At 43.4% G+C, this 27989-nt stretch overlaps 1 protein-coding gene and 1 long non-coding RNA gene across 4 annotated transcripts; one reads left to right on the top strand and one right to left on the bottom strand.

Moving 5' to 3' along the window:
* Nucleotides 1-214: 214 nt before the first annotated feature.
* On the bottom strand, nucleotides 215-27841 carry LOC139557113 (guanine nucleotide-binding protein G(s) subunit alpha). Of its 3 annotated transcripts, none has more exons than XM_071371484.1 (12): nucleotides 26520-27841; nucleotides 24736-24808; nucleotides 21855-21909; nucleotides 21434-21553; nucleotides 16877-16974; nucleotides 11005-11059; nucleotides 7971-8044; nucleotides 7732-7790; nucleotides 7339-7459; nucleotides 1863-1993; nucleotides 1614-1699; nucleotides 215-1362 (listed from the first exon to the last, which is right to left on the bottom strand). In XM_071371484.1, the coding sequence occupies exons 1-12, from the start codon at nucleotides 26656-26658 to the stop codon at nucleotides 1216-1218; spliced, it is 1158 nt and encodes a 385-aa protein (XP_071227585.1). In that variant the 5' UTR covers nucleotides 26659-27841; the 3' UTR covers nucleotides 215-1215. The 3 variants fall into 3 exon arrangements, with proteins under 3 accessions (XP_071227585.1, XP_071227587.1, XP_071227586.1); XM_071371486.1 differs by having other exon boundaries at nucleotides 26608-26741; XM_071371485.1 differs by having other exon boundaries at nucleotides 1078-1362; nucleotides 1614-1681.
* On the top strand, nucleotides 27216-27972 carry LOC139557114 (uncharacterized). Its single transcript, XR_011671337.1, has 3 exons — nucleotides 27216-27352; nucleotides 27618-27665; nucleotides 27836-27972. It is a non-coding gene; the product is annotated as an uncharacterized lncRNA (long non-coding RNA).
* The last annotated feature ends 17 nt before the right edge of the window (nucleotides 27973-27989 follow it).

The raw sequence follows: 27989 nt of genomic DNA on the forward strand, positions 1-27989 counted from the left end.
AGTCGTGATCAAGGCACAGGGATCTTCTTAAGGTAAATTTTCAATAAAGTTGTACAAAATAATACATTTTACAGTCTGTACAAGAATAATAGTTCAGCAGTAAAGTAAAGAGATAGAGAGCCTGGGAAGGAGGAAGGAGGGGTAGGAAGGAGGTGTAGGGTAGGAGGGAGGGGGTGACGGGAGAGTGACCACATGAGTAAAGATTAGTGTCCCATTTATCGTTATCTTCCTCTTTTTTTAATTTCAGGATTTTTTTCTTTAAAAACATAACAAAGAGCATTGCCAGTAAAGTAACAGTGCATGGTATGTGGTGAAGTTAAGAGAGAGGACAGGGAGTGAAAGAGGCGAGAGAGAGTGTGTGAGAGCGCGCACAGGGCACAATGGCACAACAGTCTACACAGACAAACCGTGGAGACAGAAACAGGGCTGATCAGACTTCTCTTAACTTATATGGTGCTGTACTGTATATGGGCTTTGCACTCCGTTGAGTTCTGTGAACGTTGGCATTTTTCCTTCCGCTGCTGTACCAACAAGGCAAAGTCATGTGACAATCCTGTGGGCGTCATGGTGTCCAAGCTCCACCAAATTCACATAAATATTCCCTTCCCCCAAGCACCGCTCACCATGATGCTTCTCTGGTTCATTGTCCGTCATTGAAATTGCTCCTGGTAGGTATCTTGGCTGTGATTCATTGAAAACACTGAGCCAGTCAATCTGTGGCTGCAGCCAGTAAGCAGCTAAGACTCGGGACTTGCTCAGTTCAGGACCAGTGACCATGCAGTCGAGTAAAAGCGTGTGGGGTTATTTTTCTGTATGCAAGCAGTTATGGGTAAATTGAGATTAAGTGTGCCTAAGAGTGTGTCTGTGTGTGTGTCAAAATATGAACTGAGGTTGTGAAAGAAAGACGGTCCGGTGCCATGTCAGTGTGCGTACTCACGCGTGTGTGTGTGTGTGTGTGGTGAAATGGGTTCAAGTCTTGAGCACAGTGCTAAAATGCAGTGGAGTTCAGCTGATCTGACTTGGATGTATTCTGTGTTTTGCAGTATTTCAATACCAATTTCCAGGTTGCGCTGTAGCTCTCATGTCTAGTTTGACTTCAGGAGTCCCCAAGAGCACACAGAGTCAGGGCGACAGGGGTGGGTTCCAGGGAAGGGGGAGTGGGGGTCAGGGTGGGACCGGAGGTCGGGGTTCAGAGTCTGTTGCAGTCCCCTCCCATCACAAGAGCTCGTACTGCCGAAGGTGCATCCGCTGAATGATGTCCCGACAGTCGTTGAAGACCCGGCGGATGTTTTCCGTGTCCACGGCGCAGGTAAAATGGGGGTAACAATAGTGCCTGCCGTCTCCGCTGGCTGTGCTGATCCTCTGAAAAAAAAATGACGTAGTGAAGCACAATGAGACAAACGTGCACTACCACCATCAGGACATCATCCATTTGACTCAATAACAAATCTAACACTTACTGCACGTTAGCCTTCCTGCTAACTTATTCAATACGAGTAAGAGAAAGTCATCTCATTTGTCATCTTTTGTTGCGATTAGATACTATTTTGTAATCAATACCATAAGATTCTACGTAACATTAGCAGGGGAGACATCGGAATGTCTGCACTTACCAGGAACTCATCTCGTATGAAGTACTTTGCCCTCGTGACGCGCGGGTCCTCCCCTGCTTCCGGTGTCGCTATAGAAGCGTGAGAGACTGATGATGAGTGTTATGATTGGATTCTAGTACACCATCACACATTGTCAGTGCCACAGTTCGCTATGGCGACTACTTATCAGCCACAGGAAAGAACATTCAGGAGCCACCTACTGTGGCTAAAATCAGAAGCAGTCTGTGTGTGTGTGTGTGTGTGTCTCACCATCATCCGGTGTGGTGTAGCGTGCAAACTCTGGGAAATACTCTTCGATTTTTGATTTCCCAGCCAACACCTTCTCCGCTAGCAGGTCCTGTTTGTTGAGGAATAGGATGACAGAAATGGTCCGTAGCCACCTAAAGAGACAAACACACAGAGATGCTGGGTAAATACACTGGCAGAAAGCAATCAGTGGTCCATTAGGGCTAGCAAATTAGATTTATGATGAGAGCATTTTAATAGAACAGAGGAATAGAATGAATCTTCATTGTTCGTGGATAGTGGGTGTCATGGGTTGTGTGCGTTTCTCTGTGTGTGTCAGTGGAGGCTCCTCAGAGGAGGAAGGGGAGGACCATCCTACTCAGTAAATTTCATAAGTAAAAAGGGAAAAGTTTTTTAAAAAGTTATCCTTTTTAGATAAAACTTTACTAAATATATTCACGTCGCCAAATAAATGATTAAAACACTGTTTTGCAATGAACGTCTACATTATCCTCAACAGCACCCTCTAGGTGCTGGTGTAGCCAGAGGACAGCTATTTTCTGTCCTCCTCTGGGTACATTAACTTCAATACAAAACCTAGGAGGTTCATGGTTCTCACCCCCTTCCATAGACTTACACAGTAATTATGATGACTTTGGGGGACGTACTTCAACCTATGAGCTCTATCAGCTGCAGTATGAACTGACATGTTGTTCATCCAATCAAAGGATCAGAAATGAATCTACTACTGAAAGCATAAGCTGCAGCTAGCTAAGACTGCAGTGCATAAAGTGCGGTGAGTAGTTGACTCAGAAAGACAGTTGTACAGTTTAAAAAATTAATTTTGTCATATTAAGGAGAAGCAGCAAAGAGAGCTAGCTAGCTATACTGCTTTGTATGTTCTTTTCTTCTTAGTTTACCTTTCTTTTAGTTAGAAAATGCATCTAATTTGGCCTAGTCAACAACCTGACAAACAGAGAGGAATGCTATTTATGTTAGCTGGCTGGCTAAGACTATCCAACACTGCAACTCCTTCAAGTCAAGGTAAGCGTTCGTTTTTACTAACTTATTGCCACTGGGGCCCCCGGTGTAACTACTAAACTGCTTGCTGTACACTGTACTGTGTGATTGTACACATGGATTGGATTTTGGGTATACTAACGCCTTAGTTCTAGTTTGTTGACTATAACATTAATACAGTGGCGAACCGTGACTATAGGACCTAGGCCTTCACAGGGACCAAAAATCTTCCAATACGTTGCATCAAACAAAAATAAACACATTAACTTTCAAACTTTTCAGTGTATCTTGAAAAGGGTGTTGCTAACAAATTAGCAACAACATCCACCTTAAAGTTGAAAACAGCTGCTGCAGCCACTATCGTCTCACTACTACAACACAAGCTAGCTAATGTTACTAGTGTAAAAGGCTCTGCATGGTCAATCCGACATCTGAAGTGGCATTTACTGTGATCATGCAGTCTCCACAGACGTCAGGGCTTTGTGTTTATACAGAACGTACCGCCCCCACCTACTGTCAACCAATCATGTCAATGCGGAGCACTCCACATTGGTACAAAATGTGTACGATGGCGATGCGGTATGGAGCTTAATCTTGCCTCTACGTGCCGCCGGAGGCTCCACAACTGCATCACACCCTCCATACGAAGCCTCCAACCACATTTTCGGATCAAGCCTAAATTGGCTTTTAGCGTGGGGACACTACTGCTTGCGCCACTGATTACTTTATACTGTGCTCTCAGTAGTGACGTCAAAGATGTTATAACTAAACCAAGACAGACCACAGCCTGTCGTTTCCGATTGGAACAAATGAGTCAAAGTGGGAAAAACCAAGCCAAGCGGGAGCTAGCGAGATCATTTTGGCGCGTTCTAGTATGTATTTGCATATTTCCGTCAGGGAACGCCTATTATGTGACGTGCAAATGTGCAATAACTCAATTCACATTTGCACTCCTAAACACCATTTTTTAAAACCTTTCGCAATCTGTTCATAACAGATTCTATTTCTAAGCAAACAGCGGGAGGCAGGGCTTTCTCCTATAGATCTCCATTTTTATGGAACAGTCTGCCTACCCATGTGAGAGACGCAGACTCGGTCTCAACCTTTAAGTCTTTACTGAAGACTTATCTCTTCAGTAGGTCATATGGTTGAGTGTAGTCTGGCCCAGGAGTGTGAAGGTGAACGGAAAGGCTCTGGAGCAACGAACCGCCCTTGCTGTCTCTGCCAGGCCGGTTCCCCTCTCTCCACTGGGATTCTCTGCCTCTAACCCTGTTACAGGGGCTGAGTCACTGGCTTGCTGGTGCTCTTTCATGCCGTCCCTAGGAGGGGTGCGTCACTTGAGTGGGTTGAGTTACTGACGTGATCTTCCTGTCTGGGTTGGCGCCCCCCCTTGGTTTGTGCTGTGGTGGAGACCTTTGTGGGTTATACTCGGCCTTGTCTCCGGATTGTAATGTTGGTGGTTGAGGATTTCCCTCTAGTGGTGCGGGGGCTGTGCTTTGGCAAAGTGGGTGGGGTTATATCCTTCCTGTTTGGCCCTGTCCGGGGGTTTCTTCGGATGGGGCCACAGTGTCTCCTGACCGCTCCTGTCTCAGCCTCCAGTATTTATGCTGCAGTAGTTTATGTGTCGGGGGGCTAGGGTCAGTTGGTTACCTGGAGTACTTCTCCTGTCTTATCCAGTGTCCTGTGTGAATTTAAGTATGCTCTCTCTAATTCTTTCGTTCTCTCTTTCTCTCTGAGAACCTGAGCCCTAGGACCATATGTCAGGACTACCGGGCATGATGACACCTTGCTGTCCCCAGTCCGCCTGGCCTTGCTGCTATTCCAGTTTCAACTGTTCTGCCTGCGGTTACGGAACCCCTACCTGTCCCAGACCTGCTGTTTTCAACTCTTAATGATCGGCTATGAAAAGCCAAATGAGATTTATTCCTGATTATTATTTGACCATGCTTGTCATTTATGAACATTTTGAAAATCTTGGCGCTCTCTAATTTTCTCCTTCTCTCTTTCTTTCTCTCGGAGGACCTGAGCCCTAGGACCATACGTCGGGACTACCGGCCGTGGTGACTCCTTGCTGTCCCCAGTCCGCCTGGCCTTGCTGCTATTCCAGTTTCAACTGTTCTGCCTGCGGTTATGGAACCCCTACCTGTCCCAGACCTGCTGTTTTCAACTCTTAATGATCGGCTATGAAAAGCCAACTGAGATTTATTCCTGATTATTATTTGACCATGCTTGTCATTTATGAACATTTTGAAAATCTTGGCTCTCTCTAATTTTCTCCTTCTCTCTTTCTTTCTCTCGGAGGACCTGGGCCCTAGGACCATGCGTCGGGACTGCCGCCCGTGGTGACTCCTTGCTGTCCCCAGTCCGCCTGGCCTTGCTGCTATTCCAGTTTCAGCTGTTCTGCCTGCGGTTATGGAACCGCCACCTGTCCCAGACCTGTTGTTTTTCAACTCTTGATGATCGGCTATGAAAAGCCAACTGAAAATTATTCATGATTATTATTTGACCATGCTTGTCACTTATGAACATTTTTGAACATCTTGGCATAGTTCTGTTATAATCTCCACCCGGCACAGCCAGAAGAGGACTGGCCACCCCTCATAGCCTGGTTCCTCTCTAGGTTTCTTCCTAGGTTTTGGCCTTTCTAGGGAGTTTTTCCTAGCCACCGTGCTTCTACACCTGCATTACTAGCTGTTTGGGGTTTTAGGCTGGGTGTCTGTACAGCACTTCGAGATATTAGCTGATGTACGAAGGGCTATATAAAATAAAATTGAATTGAAAATTGAATTGGGAACAGAAAACCGTATTGAGATAAAAAAAAATATTTTTTTATTATTATTATTATTTTAAAATCGATGACAATGTGCAGAATGTTGGCCAAAATCCATCTCGTTCCATCTTCTCCCACTACCATATTTGGTAGTGAGTGGAAACGCCAAGCGGATGCCGGTGAAATATCTGTCTACTTGGGGCCTCCCGGGTGGCGCAGTGGTCTAGAGCACTGCATCGCAGTGCTAGCTGCGTCACCAGAGTCTCTGGGTTCGCGCCCAGGCTCTGTCGCAGCCGGCCGCGACCGGGAGGTCCGTGGGGCGACGCACAATTGGCCTAGCGTCGTCCGGGTTAGGGAGGGTTTGGCCGGTAGGGATATCCTTGTCTCATCGCGCTCCAGCGACTCCTGTGGCGGGCCGGGCGCAGTGCGCGCTAACCGAGGGGGGCGGGTGCACGGTGTTTCCTCCGACACATTGGTGCGGCTGGCTTCCGGGTTGGAGGCGTGCTGTGTTAAGAAGCAGTGCGGCTTGGTTGGGTTGTGCTTCGGAGGACGCATGGCTTTCGACCTTCGTCTCTCCCGAGCCCGTACGGGAGTTGTAGCGATGAGACAAGATAGTAATTACTAGCGATTGGATACCACGAAAATTGGGGAGAAAATGGGATAAAATTTATAAAAAAAAAATTAAAAAAAAAGAAATATCTGTCTACTTGTTCTATCTTTTTACGGGCCCACCCATTGCAAGTCAAAATATGATTGTTTAATTCCACTGTCACTACAAAATTCTGCTCCAATACAGTTGAACGGCACAGGCCTTCTGTCCTAGCCAATGGCTGGCTGAGCGAGCTAGATTTTTCTACCTAGAGACTACCAAAGAAAATCCTGATTAGATATATATTTTTTATTGTATTTATTATTTTAAATTTAACCTTTATTTAACTAGGCAAGTCAGTTAAGAACAAATTCTTATTTACAAGGACGGCCTACCCCGGCCAAACCCGGACGATGCTAGACCAATTGTACGCCGCCCTATGGGACTCCCAATCACAGCTGGATGTGATACAGACTAGATTCAAACCAAGGACTGTAGTGACGCACTGAGGTGCAGTGCCTTAGGACCGCTGCGCCACTCTTCACTACTAACCCTTCTCTTTCCAATACAAACTGAAGAGATGAAACCAGAAGATCATTAAAATTATTGTAATGCTGAAATAGAAATACATGAAGTCCACAAACCAAAACGTGTTTACGTTCACTAACAGTCAATTACCGTGAGACTGGCATTCTTTTGCATGACAATAACCGGCGTTCAAAATCTCATGACCGCCACAGTCCTAGGAGGGACCTACCTGAATTTGTCCAACAGAAACTCTTGTTTAAGTGGACTAATGATTAACCCCCAAATTAGTTAGACGCAGGCAACAATATGCGAGGCTTTACTGAATGTGTCACTCACTGTCTGTCACCTTGATTACTCCAATTTGTCTCTTGACCTGTGCACCTACGTTATAAACTTTCATTTGTAGGCTAGGTTGTAGCAACCTCATGATTGGTATAGGGAAAATGTGAGTATCATGTAGTAGCCTAAACCTGAGCTGCGTGAATGGAATATGAATGACAGTCATCCAATATGCTTTAATAGGGGAAAAAAGAAGCGCTCCGAACGGCAACGACCGCCACTGGTGTGTGTGCGTGCGTGCATTTGTGTGTCACCTGTTGTTCCAAATGTTCTTGAATAGATTGAGAGCCTCCTGTAAACGGTTGGTCTGATTATCCTCCCGGATCACCATGTTGTAGCTGCTACTGGCCACCACGAAAATAATGGCTGTTACATCTGTGGGGAAGACAGAGGGAGGAAGGACACAGACAAACTGCTTTTGTAAACTACAATCAATGACACAGTCAAAAGGCACTTAAGCTTTAAGCCTAAGCTCGAAACACACAGTCATAGCAGAAAAGCGATGGTAGGAAAATACAGGAAACCTTTAGAGGAACGAGGCTACAGACCAAGACCCTTCTAAGACTAAAAATGATCTATAAATGAGATCTGAATTGCGAGTTATTCTCTATTGGGTTGGCCAGATCAAATGGAAAAACAAATGTTACCATTAAAGCACTGGATCCATTTCCGACGTTCATCCCTTTGACCGCCAACATCAAACATGCTGTTGAAGAAATGGCAAAGTGAGACTAACACCAAACACTACCACCTTGTGGCGTAGTGATGAATCACATGTTAGCTGCACTGTATGGACTCGTAAACGTCTGCAGGGCCGAGTTGGAGATTTCTCTTCCGAGTGTTGTACTAATAACCGAATGGGACGATAACCCGGGGTTATACTCACTGGAAATTTACTTTGTCCACCTGAAATCTGGTTTCGAAGATCCCAGAGGTGAGCACTCGGCATCTCAGTAGGTCCTGAGAGAAGACAAAAGAAAGACTGGAGTCATTCATCTGCTTTATATTTATCAATATCAATCAATATTATGAAATGTTGATGATCGAGTACAGTAGGCATGTCTCTCCAATTGAGGTCTCTGGCCAAAAGTAGTGCACTATACAGGGAATAGGGTGTACTTATAATGGCGCCAGAGGGGATGGCTGCCATTTTTACAGGCTCTTAACCAACTGCTATTTTTTTTTTTTTTTTTACTTATTTTGTATATAATGTTGCTGCTACCGTCTCTTATGACAGAAAATTGATTCTGGACAGAACGGCGATTACTCACCTCAAAACTGGACGTAATTGTTTTATTTAATGAGTCATACGTTAAGGACATTACTGCTTTCCCGAAACCAGGCCAAGGTTCCCGTCATTCCCATGAAGAAAATACGGAAATACAGGGGTCGTAGGTCGCGGTGACTTGTGAGAATTCGTCGGCGAGTGGGTAAACTGCCACTACCATGCATCCTATTTGGCCAACATGCAATCAATCCTTGATCTACAATCAAGACTATCCTACCAACGGTAGTGACTCGCTCAATACCGGAAGTGGTCAGATGACACGGATGCTATGCTACAGGACTGTTTTGCTAGCACAGACTGGACTATGTTCCGGGATTCATCCAATGGCATTCAGGAGTATACCACGTCAGTCACTTGCATCAGCGACATCGTCCCCACAGTGACCGTATATACATATTCCAACCAGAAGCCATGGATTACAGGCAACATCTGTGGGACACTAATCTGGACGCTTATAAGAAATCTCGCTATAGCCTCAGATGAACCATCAAACAGGCAAAGTGTCAACACAGGACAAAAATTTGATCCTACTACTCCGGCTATGACGCTCGTCAGATGTGGCAGGGGTTGCAAACCCAGCCGCGAGCTGCCCAGTGACGCGAGCCTACCAGACGAGCTAACTGCCTTTTCTGCTCGCTTCTAGGCAAGCAACACTGAAGCATGCATGAGAGCACCAGCTGTTTCGGACAACTGTGTGATCACGCTCTCTGTAGCTGATGTGAGCAAGACCTTTAAAACAGGTCAACATTCACAAGGCCAGACGGATTACCAGGACGTGTACTCAAAGCATGCACGGACCAATTGGCAAGTGTCTTCACTGACATTTTCAACCTCTCCCTGACCGAGTCTGTAATACCGGCAGAATACCTTAGTGCCTGTGCCCAAGAAAGTGAAGGTAACCTGTCTAAAAGACTACCGCCCCATAGCACTTACGTCGGTAGACATGGAGTGCTTTGAAAGGCTGGTCATGGCTCACATTAACACCATCCTCCCGGAAACCCTAGACTCACTCCAATTCACCAACAGATTGCGCAATCTCAAACCACACTCCACACTGCCCTTTCCCACCTGGACAAAAGGAACACCTATGTGAGAATGCTGTTCATTGACTACAGCTCAGCGTTTAACACCATAGTGCCCACAAAGCTCATCACTAAGCTAAGGACCCTGGGACTAAACAACTCCCTCTGCAACTGGATCCTGGACTTCCTGACGGGCCACCCCCAGTTGGTAAGGGAAGGCAACAACACATCTGCCATGCTGATCCTCAACACTGGGGCCCTTCAGAGGTGGGTGCTTAGTCCCCTCCTGTACTCCCTGTTCACCCACGACTGCGTGGCCAAGCACAACTAACACCATCATTAAGTTTGATGACGACACAACAGTGGTAGGCCTGATCACCATGACAACGATGAGAAATTCGATAGGGAGGTGGTCAGAGACCTGGCAGTGTTGTGCTAGAACAACCTCTCCCTTGATGTGAGCAAGATAAAGGAGCTGTTCGTGGACTACAGGAAAAGGTGGGCCAAACAGTTTGAGAGTTTCAAATTCCTTGGTGTCCACCAACAAACTATCATGGTCCAAACACGCCAAGACAGTCATGAAGAGGGCAGGACAACACCTTTTCCCCTTCAGGAGACTGAGAAGATTTGGCATGGGTCCCCAGATCCTCAAAAAGTTCTACAGCTGCACCATCGAGAGCATCCTGACCGGTATGGCAACTGCTCGGCATCCGACCGTAAGGCGCTACAGAGGGCAGTGCATAAGGCCCAGTGCATCACTGGGGCCAAGCTTCCTGCCATCCAGGACCTATATACTAGACGGTGTCAGAGGAAGGCGAAATTTTTTTGTCGAAGACTCCAGTAACCCAAGTCATACTGTTCTCTCTGCTACCGCATGGCAAGCTGTACCGGAGTGCCAAGTCTAGGTCCAAAAGGCTCCTTAACAGCTTCTACCCCCAAGCCATAAGACTGCTAAACAATTAATCAAATGGCCACCCAGACTATTTACATTGACACCCCCTCCCTTTGTTTTTACACTGCTGCTACGCGCTGTTTATTATCTATGCATATGTAACAGTATAGCTTCCGTCCCTCTCCTCACCCCAACCTGGGCTCGAACCAGGGACCCTCTGCACACATCAACCACAGTCACTCACGAAGCATCGTTACCCATCTCTCCACAAAGGCCACGGCTCTTGCAGAGCAAGGGGAACAACTACTTCTAGGTCTCAGAGCGAGTGACATCACCGATTGAAACACTATTAGCGCGCACCACCGCTAACTAGCTAGCCATTTGACATCGGCCACACAGTCACTTTACCCCTACCTTCATGTACAAATTGCCTCAAATAACCTGTACCCCCGCACATTGACTCGGTACCGGTACTCCCTGTATATAGCCTCGTAATTTTTTTTTTATTGTGTTACTTTTTATTTTTTTAACTTTCGTTTATTTAGTAAATATTTTCTTAACTATTTCTTGAACTGCATTATTGGTTAAAGGTTTGTAAGGAAGCATTTCACGGTAAGGTCTACACCGGTTGTATTCGGCACATTTGACAAATAAAATTAGATTTGAGATGTATCCCTGGGTCTCTGGTAAAGGCGGCATTGAGACCACGGAAACTCACCTGATCAGTGGGAGTGTAGTCACTCTGCTTCACAATATCAATCTTGTCTAGAAAGCTGAGAAGAAAGAAACAGAGATTCAGAAGGATGAACAGGACAAAATGGCGTAATTCTCATCAACAGTTAGCAGGGGCAGTGAGTGAGCCTTATGGGAAGCTGTTCTGTGTGGGGACAGGTAGAAACCACTGAGCTCAATAGCATTGTATAGACCTGTGTTTCTCCAACTATCTTCGTGCTAGGGAGAGACTAACCTGCAGTAAGCCATCACTCCTTCCTCTTTGGAGGCCAATTGAGATACAAACTAGGACTTGAGAAGTAGGACTTGAGACAGCAATGCTGTATATAAAATTCAAGTTGCTTGGGAACAGGTTTTTGATGTCCCAATACCTTGGTATCTGGTCTATTATCTGATCAATAAAACAATTGACCCATCAATCCATTCATTTTAATTGAAGCTATTATATAAAATACTTGCTACAAAAAGAATGCTCAATATATGGGGCAATGAAAAGTCAGCCTTGTGCCACGAGGAAACAATCAATAGAGCATCTTTTCTGGTACTGTCCATCGGTGGCTCGCTTTTGGAGTCAGGTCCAGGAATGGTTGTTATGTCATAATACCAGGATTCAGATGGATGTGAAAACTGTACTGTTAGGGGATCTGAAAAACCGTGACCAGTCAATGGGAAATATCATTATTATACTCTTGGATAAAGTATTTATTTTAGGGCAATATCAGTATAAATGTTACAAATAGGGAGGCTCAGGACACTCGTAACACATCACAGTAAAATGGAGGGATGTATTGTAAAAGGAAATAGCAAAATGGCACTATACTGAGAAAAACGGGTTAATCTGTGGACATCTGTGTTGGAGGTAAGATCACAGTGAATGGTGGATTTCGCCGCTGTGGGTGAAAATCCAGCACTTGCAGAAAGAGTAAATTAGGAATATGTAGAATGATTTAACTACATGTACATTAAATATTGTTGTCCGTTAGTTAACTTGAAAGCTGATTATATCAGTGTCGGCTAAATGAGCAGCCAGTTAACATCCTAGGGACCAGTGTTGGTCCAGGTCAGGAACCAGGGGGTGGAGAGAAACACTAGCATACATTTGTAGAGACACTTACAGATTATATTGTTGACAATGTTTCCAGTCCTGTAGTCATACTGACTTTGAAACGAATATCCTATTCCAATACATACGTTAACAACTGATATTTCACTTGGGTTTAAACAGTACCTATAGAGTGGCTAATACAACTGAACGTCACAAACAGTGTGTGACAGACGAATGCTGGCCTGGTCTCACAAGCCTACTTAACACAGAGGAATGCCGAGCCTCTGGATAACCAGGAATGTGACATGGTGGGGTGGAATGGGGCAGGCCTAACTACAGGTGAGACATGGCAGGAATGAGTCGGCACTCACTGGGAGAGACCTAGAACCTAGAGGGCTAGAACTAGGCGATATATCAAATTCATTTTAATGTACGTTTTGGCGCGACAATCCAAATGCCTGTATCGCAAGAATCGAGATTTTGTTCTTTTTTCGTTTTTAATAGCATTTATGTCCGCTTGTACTCATGTGGTATTTTTTGGTCTCGTCCCCTTCGCTCCTCTGTGCACCTTCCCATTTACACCAGCGATCTTAATATGACGAGATGCACGTCTCCACCCTAACAATGGGAGTCCGAAAGGCAGAGGCGACAAACTTATGTCCAAAATAAGCTCATACAAAATAATTCGCCTTATTTAAGACTTTTTGCGAGAGTGAAACCTCTCGCTTCCCCTCTTCCTCTATGGTTTACACACACACCAAACCAAGTCCCTCCCTCCCTTCCTTTGCCTCTCACGCCATCAAATTGAAGAGATCACATATTCCTCTCTGACAAGCGTTTTCTGGTTTCAACGGGCTATTTGTATTTCAGGTTTGGTCCAACAGAATCGGTTATAGACACCAAAACACATTGAGACATTATTTTACCGTAATAGAGGATAAGTTAACTTTTCAAACTACACCCTTTTAAAGTCTCAACTACTCAAATTGCACAGAGCAGACACTACTAAAACGAGAGTATCAATGAACATTGATTCTGGAAAATTAATGCTCAGTTTGTAGCGCGCGGCATTGGTGTACTGCTAGAAGTATTTTAGCCAAATACTGGTATACTAGCGGTCTAGTCTGTTTTATAAATATGCAATAAGCATAAAACACAATTATATAAGGAATTGACAACTCGTTCTCATTCTGAGAAATAAGGTAGGCCAATTGATTTCAACATCTGAACAAAGTGGACAGGCTAACGTTCATAATAATTGTGTGTTCATAATTCAACCTTGTTCGCTAGAACATATAGCCGAATTGGCTAAACTTGAAATATAAAGATTAGCTGGCTAATCACTAGCTCGGGGGCTTGAGAGATTGTTGATGAGACTTGTTTTAATTTTCTATAGCCTAATGCCTGCTACAAAAAGTGAATCATTACTAGTGAATGTGCATGGTTCTAGTTAAATGTATTTTAAAAAAATTGCATCTTCATATACAGACTTGAAAGCCAGATCAGTGATTATTGCACAAAAAAAACATGTTATATTATTTCGATAAACTAATTACATTAGTGGGTCTTGTAGTTGTGGAAGGCTTATAACTTCAAACCCTGAATTCAATAGATTATTGCTGACTGTTTGAAATGTCGTGTATTTTACCTTTAAAATTGTACAACAATGCTTATTTAGAGAAAACATTTTAAATCTAGATACTGTATATATTGTGGATCACCCATAAATGTAAAAAATAAAAATAAATGATTTTTAGGCCATATCACCTAGCTCTAACTAGGACAAACACACAGAGAGATTGTGTGAGTGTGTGTACGTGCACATTTACCATTCTTTGTTATGGCCACAAAGATGGCGAGAGATAACTATGCAGACTCCAGAAGATTAACTCTTAATCTTTTTCCTTTCCTGCTCGTTATAGAATAATATTGTAAAAGCTGTAAGCTCTCCTTCCACAAAGGTTCACACTCACAAACCTGACCTAGCCCACCGGCCTGAACCCAAAAGACAAACACAGAGAGAAAGTAGTCTGACATTACAGAGCAGATTCTAAAATAGCTCCCTGGCCTCCAGCATGGTTGCCATAGAGACAGAACCACAGGCTCTATAAATAGACTATCAGCTCAAAATCTTGTGTGACTAGAGTAGCCAGGGAGAGAAAGAAAAGGGAAGAGAACGAGAGAGGGGAAAAAAAGAGTGAGTGAGAGAAAGAGGGACTGGGAGAGAGGAAGCGGGAGAGTGAGTGAAAGAAAGAGCAGGAGAGAGAGGAGGAGAGTGAATGAGTGAAAGATAGAGAGAGCAGGAGAGTGAGGTAGTGAGAGAGTGAGCGGGAGAGAGGGAGGGACCAAAACTGGACTGGACCATCTGAACCACCTGAAGGGGTTGTCCTAGACTGTTAAGTAACACAATCAAATACCCATCACGGTTTCTTCAAGCATTGGCACATGTATATTTTATACAATCAGCTCAAAATCAAACACCACTAGGGATGCACTGATTACATTTTTGGCCGATACCGATATTTTCCTTGCCAAAAAACCCAATAACAATATAAAAAATTTGAGCGGCCTTTCATATACGTTCTAGTACAGTTAAATAGTTGAAACACACACACACCAAATAGTTATTTTTGGTCAGTGTGTGTGCATTTACGTATGTCCCCATTACCAGTAAAACATAATCAAAACCTATTTCTTTCACTTACTTGCTGTGCTGTTTCGCTGTTCATTTGTTCAGTCGTTTCATTCTCAAAGAGGATTTCATCGTACATGTCAAGCAGTGAAGTTTCAGTTCTGTCTGTGGCCTCTTCTGTTGTGGGTCCTCTTCATCGGTGCGCACTGTGTCCATTTCCATCTTGTTTAGCTGTGTCTAACATTTCACGTAAACCCTGTTTCTTGTCTGCATCGAAGTAGCGGTCCTTGTACCTAGCATCGAGCATGGTGGCGACACAGTAAAGAGGCTCAGAGAGAATGCCACCGAATCACATGTTCACAGCCTCTAGCAGAGTACTTCTGCAAGTTTTAAACCCACGGTCTGTTTCAATGGTTTTGTAGAGCAGGTGTTTCATTGCCATGACAGAGGGTATCACGTCTGCTGCAGACACAGTTGATGAGCTTATTTCTCGAGTCAGTTGTTCGAATGGAGCTTAGGAGTGTGATCATGTTTGAAACATGTTCTCAAATGCCATTGAGATGGCAGCAGCGGTATGAGAACCAGCACATTATTGAGCATGCAATACGGCTTTCCTCAGTACGAAATCCTCGTCGACCCACTGTGCTGTCAGACTCAGCATGCTCATGGGGCTGACATCGCTGGTCCAAATGTCAGCCGTGAAGCTAATAGCAGTGACGCCCATAGCAAGTAGTTAATGGATGTGCATTTCAACAATACTGTGTAACTCCGGTAGAGCAACATCTGAAAAATAGCTCCTACTTGGTAGTGTGTACTGGGGCTTGAGGTGCTCGACCAGTCGGCGAAAGCCAACATCATCCACGACAGAGAACGGTTGATTGTCAAGGGCAATGAATACCATTATTTTGGCGTTGATAGATTTCGCCTTTGAGTTGTCCCGCTGAAATGTTAAACTCTTTCAAAATTACTGCTCGACTTTAACTTGTTTAGTTGTTGGTGTGCGCTTCGTTTTTTTCTGCTATTGTTCCAAGTAGCCACTGAACGTCTGGGGGTGATGCACTTTCAAATTAGGTTTGTGGTATCGAAAGATTTCACTTTCTCCCCTCTGGAAATAATAGCAGCACAAATGTTGCATATGGCCTTTTTGTTATCTTCCTTTGAAACTTCAAAATAGATCCACACAGCAGACGTTGTGGACTAGGTTAGGAATTGTGTTGCACGTGTAGCTCTGTATTTTTTTCGTGGCGTCATTACGTCATCTACCTACGTTATATAGGTATGCACGGCAGCTTTGACATCGGTTTTGCACATCGGCGTTAAACTAGACATCGGGCCGATGCCGATGTTAGCATTATCAGCTAATATTGGGTGGTTCCGATATACTTAAAGATATACCGTGCATCCCTAAACACCACCATAACAAATTTAACTCTGAGGCTCCAGTCACTGTGGTTAAGTGGTGTACTCCCCCCCCCCCCCCACACACCTGGTGGTGGGCTGGTGAAATCTCGCTTACCCCTTCTTATGACTCAGAACCTGCCATTTTTTGGTCCCTGTTGCTGCAAATATCCTACATCACAGATGCGGAGATGGAGCCACACAACAGTTGAGAGAGAAAGCGTGAAGGAGAGGAAATGAAAGAGAAGAAGAGAACGTGTGTGAGAGCGTGCGAGCGAGTACGAGGGAGCGCGTGGAGCGAGAGAGTACCAGGGAGAGCGGCAGAGAGAGACACATAGCCAGAGAGTGGTGGCATTGTTGATGCAGACAGCTCTGGGGATGTCATACTGTGGTGTGTGTGCACTGAGACGCAATGAGGAGCTGCAGAGTAACTTCCATGACAGAGCTCCACTATCACACAGCACTTCCTGGGTCCTTTTACACAGACCCTCAGCCACAGCAATAGGAACACAAAGAACATTAGGGGCCATTTTTCAGGCAGAACCCTTTGCCCATTATGTTGCCAGGTGTCACAGAAAATCAGAACAGTCTCTCAAGGAAATTGCTTTGTACAATAAAGTTTAGATGAAATTGAATACGTTTCAAAGATTGGGTAGTGCGCTATACGTGCCCCTAATCTTTGGCCTAGACTGTTTATGTTCAACAACACAGGCCTGTATAAGGGCACTGGAGCTACTAAAGACTGCTGATCCTCTCTTGGCGTGTGGTGCAGTGCATACTTACTACTGCGCACAGTCGATCAGCTGGTACTCATTGGATCTCTCAAAACACACCCTCACGCCCTCGTCCTGCCAGAGAGTCTTCGCATTTTCATAAAACTCCTGAAAGAGAGATATAAAAAGGGAGAAAGAGTATGTGAGAGGAAGAGAGAGACGGGATCAATTGAATTGAAGCAGGTCGAAAAAGAGGACCCTGTCCATCCATGCTGTGTTTGAGGGCACTGCGATGTGCGGCATCTTTTGTTGACACCACATGCTGTGTGCTTTGTGCTTGGCTAGAGCGTGTGTACATGTAGAAAAGGTAAATAGGGGTGGGAAGAATTACATTCCAATGGGGCAGCACACCTATTAGGAATCTGGCATTTATTGACAGGAGAACAGGTTCTGTGGCCAGTGAGGGTAACGGCCAAGGGGAGCTTCAATATAGGAAAAACCAAGTGACATTAGTCAGGCCGTTGAAATTACAGATTGTGCCTTAAAGTAAAAACAAGGCATGTTTTTCAACATTTCCTTCAACGAGGAGAAAGTAAGATCGCGTATGGTCGACAGGCTTGGGAGGGTCACTTAACTCATCTTTGGCAGGTATCACAGACTTAACCCTAAATAATCAAGTCAAAATCCCATATAATATTGAAATGAAACCCTTTTCATTACTTTGACTCGGCAAACAAAAGTGGCGCAGGTGTAAACAGGGGAGTCAACTCATATCTAATGGCTAATCTGTTACATCCTTGTTTGATATCTTTTGCATAAAGTGGGAATGTCCACATAGCTTATCAAGGACCAGAGTGACCCGCCCATTAAACAACATTCAGAGGGCCAAAAAGCACATGGAAAGTTAGATAGTCTCAAATCTCCCTTCATCCTCCTCCATTTGGACCATGAAGGTAAACAGGAAACAGTGTCATGTATAAAATAAATGCTTCTGGACAACTGGACTTTTGTGGAACAATTGGGCCACACACACACACACACACACACACATAACATTTAAGTTTCGCTGCCCAATATATTTGTCCCACTTGTTGTCTGGCTTGGGTTACCTGAAATCCCTGCATCCACTCCATAAAAAGAGCACTCATTATGTGTCGTAGTAACAGAGTCCTCCTTTATCATCAGTCATGCGCTGAAGAGAAAAATAACTCCTCTGGTAACTCCTTATTGCATTACAGCAGCCAAACCAGAATCCTTTGGGGCTACGACTCAGTGCTATATTGTTTGCCTCCGCCCACCGGCTTGCAGTGTTCGGGAAGCTACTCTGAAAATACAGTTTACCAAGTTGCCAATTACTTTACTCTGGAAGAAGTGAAGCTACACTAAGGATACCCTTAAAAAACAGTTTAATTAACTAAAGTTCCTTTGAAAAAGTAGTCCACTACATTCAAACTACTTATTATATCCAAATGTCATAGACTACAAATTGCAAGAATAGATCACTCTGGAGTCAGAAGATGTGATTTAGCTTATTACACAGAAAATGTATGTTTTAAGTGAGAATTAGGCAGGTCTAATGGCAAAAAAGAAAGGAAATATTTGCCAACTACACCTAGATTTCCTTTATTTTATCATTTCCATTTCATCCTTTGGGATGGCCTTTCTCAAATACACAAATGTTGTTTTTGCAACAAAACAAATATCACAGGGAGCTTGATCTTCCTTTAACTCTGTTTTTGAAGCAAAGGGACAATTGTCAAGTTGAGGTTTATCAGAAGGCCATGGCTCCGTTTCCATAGCTGGTTGCTTTTACCTGGTTTCTAAAACGACAATCTATAACATCGCACGTGCTATGCAAAAACCTTGCACAATTTGTGGCTAAATGGGAATCTCACTAGCGTTCCAACTCTATGGTCAACACTTCTACAGTATCTTCATGTAGCGAGAGACATGGGAAAGGAAGTTCCCTGGTAGCTTTGCATTTTAGAAAACTGACATTTTATTGGCGTTTAGACAACCTATAAGACTTCTCCCATTATCAGTCGAGAAATCAGCAGTCCGAAAATAAATCCCATACCACAACAAAGACGACATCTTAAAACACAAAATTAACTTGAAGTGAATAGCCCAGACAGTAGATAACTGTACAAACTACCCCCGCTTCTACCCCTAGAAACGCCCACATCTAAAGGTCTTCTCCTTTTCCTCATCCTTTCTTTTTTTCTACATGTACTCTGAGATCAGGTGACCAGTAGAACCGGTTTCCTCTCCGCCCTGGAGGGTGCCAGAGAGGAGGGAGGGAGAGAGTTACACTGTCTGACCTTAGCTCCTGATGGAGGGGAGTTGGGGGACTCTAAATCACAGAGATCCAAACATCAGATCAAGGCAGCAGACAATCACACCGCCTTCACATGTGGCCCTACACACCCAAACTCAGAGATGTTATGGCAGGTGTGCTAGGCTCAGAAGAAAGACAAAGCAATCTTCAATGACTGTCTGTGGTGCAATGGTAGGGATGCAACCATTCAACTGTAACAGATCACTTTGTATCAGCCGAAGACTCTCAAGTGGACCTAAATTAACACGTAACAACAACAAAATATATGCAAAGCATTAACCTATCGGTTGTTTTCATTTTGATGAGTGACAACATGTTGTCGTCTGTCCTAGGAGTAAGTAAAACTCACTGTGGTGCACACTATTCAATCAAAAACATTAACAAGGTTCCTGTGATCAATGTGTAACAAAGTTCCCAAAGCATCGATAAACCCATTAGAAATGCAATTCAATGGACTATGTGTTTGACTTATCCAGAAACCTGCTACCTGCTTCCAGCGAAGTCCTACCAGAAAGCACTCTGTTGTTCAGGTGTGGGTCCCAGTGTGCCTCTGACACATGGGTCCCAGAGAGATATTTAGGGGCGTTAAAAGGCACAATCAGTGTCAAGCAGTGGTACTCAGAGACCTCCAGGCCTTCCCTCAGGGCAGTCCATTAGTTAACAGGCATCCCATAGAGGCCCTACCTGCTAATTACTACTGTACTGTACCACATCCCACAGAGCTACCAGTACCATGAGGCTGGCACCTGCAACAGGGACTGCTGGATGGGCCTTCCTAAGAGAACATGAACAGCATGTACAGTGCCTTTAGAATGTATTCACATCCCCCCCCCCCCCCCCCCCCCCCACCCATTTTGTTGTGTTACAGCCTGAATTTAAAAATGTATTACATTTTGATTTTTGGTTACTGGCCTCCACACAATACTCCATAATGTCAAAGTGGAGTTACGCTTTTCGAAATGTTTACACAAATCCAATTATCTGTACGGCAACCTCAGTCGAGCAGTGAATTTCAAACACAGATTCAACCACAAAGACCAGGGAGGTTTTCCAATGCCTCACAAAGACAAGCGCCTATTGGTAGATGGGTAAAAAATTAAAAAAGCAGACATTGTATATCCCTTTAAGCATGAAGTCACTAATTACACTTTGGATGGTGTATCATTACACCCAGTCACTACAAAGATACAGTCGTCCTTCCTAACAATGTTGCCGGAGAGGAAGGAAATTGTTCAGGGATTTCACCATGAGGCCAATGGTGACTTTAAAACAGTTACAGAGTGGTTGTGTTGGAGAAAACTAAGGATGGATCAAGAACATAGTTACTCCACAATAGTAACCTAATTGACAGAGTGAAAAGAAGGAAGCCTGTACAGAATAAAAATAAAAACATGCATCCTGTTTGCAACAAGGCACTAAAGTAATACTGCTAAACGTGGCAAAGCAAATGCACTTTTTGACCTGAATACAGTTATGTTTGGGGAAAATCCAATTAATTACCGAGTACCACTCTCCCAATTTTCAAGCATAGTGGTGGCCGCATCATGTTATGGGTATGCTTGTAATCATTAAGGATTCTGGACTTTTTCGGGAAATAAAAAAAGAAACGGAATGGAGTCAAGCACAGGCAAAATCCTAGAGGAAAACCTGGTTCAGTCTGCCTTCCACCAGACAATGGGAGATTAATTTACCTGTCAGCAGGACAGTAACCTAAAACACAATGACAAATCTACACTGGAGTTGCTTACCAAGAAGACAGTGAACGTTCCTGAGTGGCCGAGTTAGTTTTTAAATATACTTGAAGATCTATGGCAAGACCTGAAAATGGTTGTCTAGCAATGATCAACAACCAATTTGACAGAGCTTGAAGAATGATTTAAATAATAAACGGGCAAATGTTCCACAATCCAGGTGTGGGAAGCTCTTGAGAGAATGCCAAGAGTGTGCAAAGCTGTCATCAAGGCAAAGGGTGTGGCTACTTTGAAGAATCTCAAATCTCAAATATATTTAACACTTTTTTGGTTACTACATGATTCCATATGTGTTATTTCATAGTTTTGATGTCTTGACTATTATTCTACAATGTAGAAAATAGTAAAAATAAAGAAAAACCCTGGAATGAGTAGGTGTGTCCAAACTTTTGACTGGTACTGTATGTGCACATGCACGGTACACACACAAGAAAATAATGTGCTTACTCACAGACGTGTATACACTGTACATTCATGAAAAGACAATGACAATCTATAATGTTCTGTGTGTGGGTGGTAGAAACATTGTCATACTCACAGATGTGAATTCATAGTCCTTCTGACTGACTAAATTGAGGACATATTCGATCCGGTATTGGTTGTGTGGACTGGCGAGCTGAACGGGAGGCGTCAGTGTACTCATAGCCGCTACAATGGTCTAAAGAGCGACACACACACACACACACACACACACACACACACACACACACACACACACACACACACACACACACACACACACACACACACACACACACACACACACACACACACACACACACACACACACACACACACACACACAATCAATACAGATCGAGTGACAACACAGGATTGTCTTGGGGTATCTTATATTCAATAATCATTGATAAAATATTGATGATTCATGCTTAGCTGTTTAGATTTGTATTTATTCTACCTACCCACAGTGACATGAAAGCTTCAAACCAAAAACTTACCTCAATAGCTTCTTTAATATTATTCTTGATGTCGTGAATCTTCTGCTTCTTCTCCCTGCGAAAAAACCCCAAAGCTCATTCTTCCATGTTTTAAATTACAACATCATTTTGTCATACAATGTTGATACAGCAAAACCAAAAACGTATGTAGATAATAGTCAAGAAACATTTGACGCATGCACTACACCTCACTATCATCCCTTCTGAACCTGCCATTACTCATGACTGACACACACATCTTCAACTATGTGAAACTCATATCCTTAAAAACAGGACAGTCTCCCAGTGTCTACATTGCACTCCAATGAAAATACTCGACCTGCCACGATAGCTATAAATGATCCGATGTCAAACATGACCCAAACTGTAAGAGTGGTATCTGAGCTGCAACAACAGCCCATTACTAGACTGCTTCAATGTACGACTAAATTGTAAAACAACCGCTTTGCTGAGCAGCACCCATCGCAGACTGTGCACTACCACTGATATGTAGTTTACATCAAAAACACAAAACAGCATTCAAGGAGTAAGAGAGGGAATGTGAAAGAGGTACACCGACAGATAGAGAGGGATAGAAAGGGAGCGAGAGAAGGGAGAGAAAAGTCGAGAGAATAGGTAACAGCCAGCAGGAGGGCCTGTATTCCACACAGACATCCCCCTAACCCAATAAACAAGAGTGTTAAATTGAGAAGGCCTTGTTTACATTTTCAACATGATGGTCATTCAAAATCACATGCTATTACAAAGTAGCATGTGCTCGCTTATATGTGCGTGTGGAGAGAGAATAGGCAATAACTTGAAGTAGAAAGCATGTGTTAGTGTATACATCCGTGTCTATCTTTATCAAAGAATGTACTAAAGAAGACAAAATAAACAAAATATATTTGGTCCAGTGTTTCACAAATGGATGAGCCATCATGCTATTAGGCCTAGAACCGTATCAATGAAAGTCACTGAATGCAAAAACGTCATAATCCAGGAATCTACCAAACACATCCAGGAATTCCTTGTAGAGCATCTTTTCCTCCAGGACTGACGAGGAAACATTGCTCAAGAAGTCAGACACACCGCCCTGCATTTTATCCATTGCAAATACCATAGAAATACAATCCATACGTTTAAGTTATATACAGTACAGCTAACTTAACACAGACACAACCAACTAATCAATACATGTTTGAAATGTCTAGGACAGGGGTGTCAAACCTATTTTGCCTGGGGTGGGGCCGCATTCAGTCTTCAACGAGGTCCAGAGGGCCACACTGAAAATTAGTTTAGTTTCGGTGAGCTTTAGTTTCGGTGATTATTAGCAGCTGGACAGTCAAGAAACGGAAATAATGTAGGTCCATTATCATTTCTACACAGTTTCGATTTGGTTTTAGTCATTTAACAGTATATTGATTTGGTTTTATCATTATTAAAATGTTTTAGTCAAACTACCCCGGGCCGTATGTTTGACACCCTTGATCTAGGATGTGACCAAGCGATGATCTGAGCACACACACACACACACACACACACAGACACACACACACACCACAGCAGTTGTAAGTGTTATGGAGTCACGAGATGGGTCACACGATGCTGGGTGACTTAGGTGCTGATTTGCTCATTTAACCCAAGCCACTCACCACACCAGAGTCTGAACCGTCAAACCTAACCCCACAAACTGGCAACTAAAACCCAAACCACCAACGCACAGAGGCTGTGTCTAGACTTGACAGTTAATGACGTTTTTGTATTCTGATCATGGAGTTCTGATCATAGAATTCCCAACACGTCGTGTGTCTTCACCTACATTTAAATGTGTCCACATTGTGCCCGGATTTAATTTTCCAGCGTTATATTCAAATGCCAGTATGCATTCTGCAAACAGTGGAAAAGGCTAAATATAACACAACTACTTGATGGCAGTAGTTAACTACTGTAGCTAACTACAGTAGCTAACTAGCAAGCTAACATCTTTAGCTAACCAGCAAGACAGCTAGCAAAGCTAAAGGGATTGCAAAGGGGTTAGTGTAACTAATATTAGCTATTTGGCTAGCATTCATGAAGCCAGCAAACACATTCCTCACACGCTAGGTGCCTCTCGCTAACAAAACAAGTTTTCTTGAGACTTGTGGGCGGAGTGCTGATGATGTCACCCATTGTTTGCACTTTTGGTAGCCTGATTGCATCCAGACTGAGGAGAAATATACACACAATGATAACGAGGTGGTCAGACGGACCTGAACACAATCAGACAAAAATGCGACTTTTGTCTTTTCAATGCGACCATCGTATTCTGATTGGGCACTTACATGGGACTTCTGCGGAGGCATAGACCCTCACCCATCTCCACATTTAGGCCTAAACCCCCAACCAACCTACTCACCTGGGCTTAAACCTCTACCAACCAATGCACTAGGGCCTTAAAGCACCAGTCACCAACCAGGGCTTGAACCCCGCAGAGTTTGTTCCAAAGGAAGGTTGACTTCTCGTCTCTCCATTAGCTTTTCATTTTTGGAAGTCCATGCAATCGGACTGATCATTCTTGAACCGCAATCTAATATTTCCGTCAACACTTTTAAAAATAGCATAAGGACGAGACACCTAGACAGTAAGTAATAGTGGCAATTGAAGCACTAATCTTCAAACTGAGGGAACTGTAACTACCCTCCCTTCATGTGCTCTTGCACAGGTGCATCTAGTGTGTGTATTATACAATTCAGGTATTGAAAGACCAATACATGAAAGATGCATAAGGGTCAAGTTGGTGTTTTGAATGTTTGTTTTCATTCTGGGTTCCTCTGTGATTTTCCCCCAATCCCCCTGGCCGTCTCAAACCCTGACCTTTATTCGCAGTTGAGGAACGTAGTCTGGTGAAGAAAACGATACTTACTCCGCGTTGAAGCCATTCACATGTAGGATTCGCATCTGCTTCACTATGGTGCTTTTCCCTGACTCACCAGCCCCTGTGTAGAGGTATACAGTGAAAGAGCGAACAAGAGATGGGGAACGAGAGAGAGAACGAGAGAGGTGGTTAGACACATTTCAGAAAGTACAGTACATTGCCCTACCCTGACAGCCAACCGAGGATGGCCAATTTGGAATGTCACGCAACAAAAAAAATTGTAAAGAGAGACATGTTGAAAGTGATAGTTCAGCATTTTAAAATCTGTGGAATAAACATGATCAGAAAAGTTCTAATTGAAATGGGTTATTATGCCACTTGACTGAGGTCTCACACAGCAGCAACAGAGGCCAGGAGCTGGAAAAAGTTGCCGTATTCTCCAGTTGGTTAAGGTCGGGATTTAAGTTGGATAAACTAATGTGGTTAGGGTCAACTTCTACCTTTGAGCGTGATTCCACCTGTGTCTGAGGCAAACAACTTGAAATTAGTGGGATGTTAGGTGAATCCACACATGCAGTATAAATAGCAATAAATGTGTGAAATATTAACCTGTTGAAATCTAATAATACAATAGTATTAACAGCTTCACTTATAACCAGGGGTGTACCGCTAACACAAAGTAAGGCGTAAAACCTCTATCAAGTCTGATAGATTATTTTAGATTGGCTAGTCTAGGTTAGTGAACTTTCCCCACGTGAGAATAACTAAAGAAGTTCTTTATCACAGATCCTCTCTAATGCCTATGGGGCTGACCTGAACTGGACTGGCTCTGATATTGTCTGTTAACACTGTCCTTACCAGCACGGTTCCAGTGGTAGTTGCATAACCATCTAGTCCATTACAGCTCGACTTGACCCTATAGTGTGAATCAAGCATAAAAGGTGCCGACCATACTCTAAATTTCAAATAGATTTATGACTAATATTTTTATCCCCCATAGCAGTGATATCAAATGGTAAGAGCTTTATCATGATTGGTTAAGGGTCGGATGTCTATCGCCACTGTCTGACAAAATTCAAACTCACAAATAGGCCAACATCTGAAAACTTGATCATGGTACAACAAAACATTGTCATATCATAGAAAAGTGCAGAGCACAGTGCTATATAAAGCAGCATTGTAGAAGTCATGGTTAAATGAGAGTTCTGTTCTGCTTACTTTAGTTGCCACAACTTCCTCTCCAACGGAAATACTGGTATAGCATTCAATACACTCGGTCTCAGGCATTTTCTAATCAAATATCCTTTAGAGAGGACATTTTGACTGTTTTCACGTGATAACAGTACCGTGAGTAGAGAAGTGTCAGAAGTGCTCAAAGACTGAGTTCACCGTGCATTATTTCACACATAGGCCCACCTCGAAATACACAGGCCTGTGGATTTGAAAGTTTTCAAGCAGCTAGTAGTTCTGAGAGCACACCCACAACCCACATGTAGAGGCTCGACACCCATGTTTCATATAGATTAGGCAGGAGCTGTTACAATCACACAGGCCTACGACACAATGTATCAAATGTGAAAGAAACAAATGTTGCAATAAGTAGGCTTCAATTATGGTTAGAGGATCAAGTCTAACTGCATCTTTTGATACACCACGTCAGCTTGAAACATCATGCCAGCAACCATGTCACATTGAAAAAGTACAATTACTATGTTGTGTAGCAGGAAGGCCTACAGAGAAAACAAAATCCTATATCACATAAAATATAAGATTAGAAACAATGTCGCCATTGAGGCCTTGCCTGCAACACATCAGATTCCATTCACATTTACCTAAAAGTAGTAGCCTGTGAGTTGCTCTATATAGCTGTTTGTCCTTCTGAAGCTGTTTCTCTATCTTTTTGTTGGCTTCTCTTTGTACCTTGTCCTCATTTCGCTGATCTTCAGTCTTATTGTTGCCCAAACAACCCATCTTCCCGCAAGAAAGTGGGTCCAGGGGAAGGTGAAGAAGAAAAATAACTACTCTAGATCTCTCGGTTGACCGACGGAATTGAGAACAATATTAACGACATGTATACAGTCTGTTGTTTAATGTTACGTCGAACTAACGTCTGTTTTAAAACGTTGTCCTATTGCGTTTGTAAGTATGTGTATATAATGCGTATTTTCAATTGATATTGCTGTCAAAGAGGGCAGGATACTGTTGATGACGACACCCAGGCCGTCCTCTCAGTTTGGTCAATTCTATTAGGCTTTTCCTTCTTCACATACAGCTTTTATATGCCGATATAGATGACCATCCACAGGTTTAAAGGTTGACTGAGGGTTTTGCCTCTTTCACATTCAATTGAAGAGAGGATAAATAGCCTATTTTCATCTCACGAACGGCACGGGTCTCACGTCTCACTGTTGCCTGTGACAGAGACCGAATATCGGCATAGCACAAAAACTCGACTGTAAAATTTGACCCGGATCTTTTTAACACGGGTTAGAATAAACATCTCTTTGGGAAAAGGCGTATTTCCTGCGGCCTTTCTACGCGCAGAGACTAGAGACTGGAGAAAAAAATATATTTACACTTAACGAACTACATGTGTAATATTTTCCTTGCTTCCGTCTTCATTTAACTCATTTTTATATCCATAATATGATCCTCGATCTAAACGGTGAGTCCGGTTCAGTTTAGATCCCCAAAATAATTCAATTTTCGTGATTTTCCCCCGTTTCTGTGATGGCTGTTCCTTGCTGGTTTTTCTCAATCCAAAGGCCCTTCGCTGTCTTTTCTTTTGTTGCTGAAATTTGTATCCCTCCTCACATCAGCAAGGCTCCTAATAGCGCTCTGATAGCCCCCAATACATTCTTAAATGGGTTCTGAATCTTCTAAACATGACGAAAACACGAAAATCCTTCGAATTGTCCCGTTTCTTGCAGGTATAGCCCGCTGTCAGTCTCCGTTTTATATCCTTCTGAACTCGAATGGTAGGTACTCGGTAGAGTTTACATGTGCATATACATTCATAAATATAACGCGTGTTGTACTAACACATTCCACTATGAAGACAGTTCCCTCCTGGACTGGTCGTGGAAGATTAAACACGGGTATAAGCAATTCTTGAAGGTATAATTTTTCCCTTTCTCTTCGGGAACAGTATATGAGATAGACAGCGCTGAAGAGATGGGGTGGGGCAAACAGCGCTCAGTGAACCCTGGGAAGGACCAGCGCTTCATCACATGACTCCACAGAACGTCAGCATGGCGAAATTCTGCAGAGAAAACGGCGCCCTCTTCAAAGAAAGAACAGAT

The sequence above is a fragment of the Salvelinus alpinus genome, chromosome 28 (assembly GCF_045679555.1).
Source record: "Salvelinus alpinus chromosome 28, SLU_Salpinus.1, whole genome shotgun sequence".
In the NCBI taxonomy this organism is placed as follows: domain Eukaryota; kingdom Metazoa; phylum Chordata; class Actinopteri; order Salmoniformes; family Salmonidae; genus Salvelinus; species Salvelinus alpinus.

Excerpts from the sequence above, each read along its gene's own strand:
- LOC139557113 (XM_071371484.1), bottom strand. The coding sequence starts at position 26,658 with ATGGGTTGTTTGGGCAACAATAAGACTGAAGATCAGCGAAATGAGGAC. Across the intron at positions 21,910-24,735 it reads GTGAATGGCTTCAACGCGGA|GGAGAAGAAGCAGAAGATTC; the intron begins GTAAGTATCGTT and ends GTTTTTTCGCAG. Across the intron at positions 1,363-1,613 it reads TCATACGAGATGAGTTCCTG|AGGATCAGCACAGCCAGCGG; the intron begins GTAAGTGCAGAC and ends TTTTTTTTTCAG.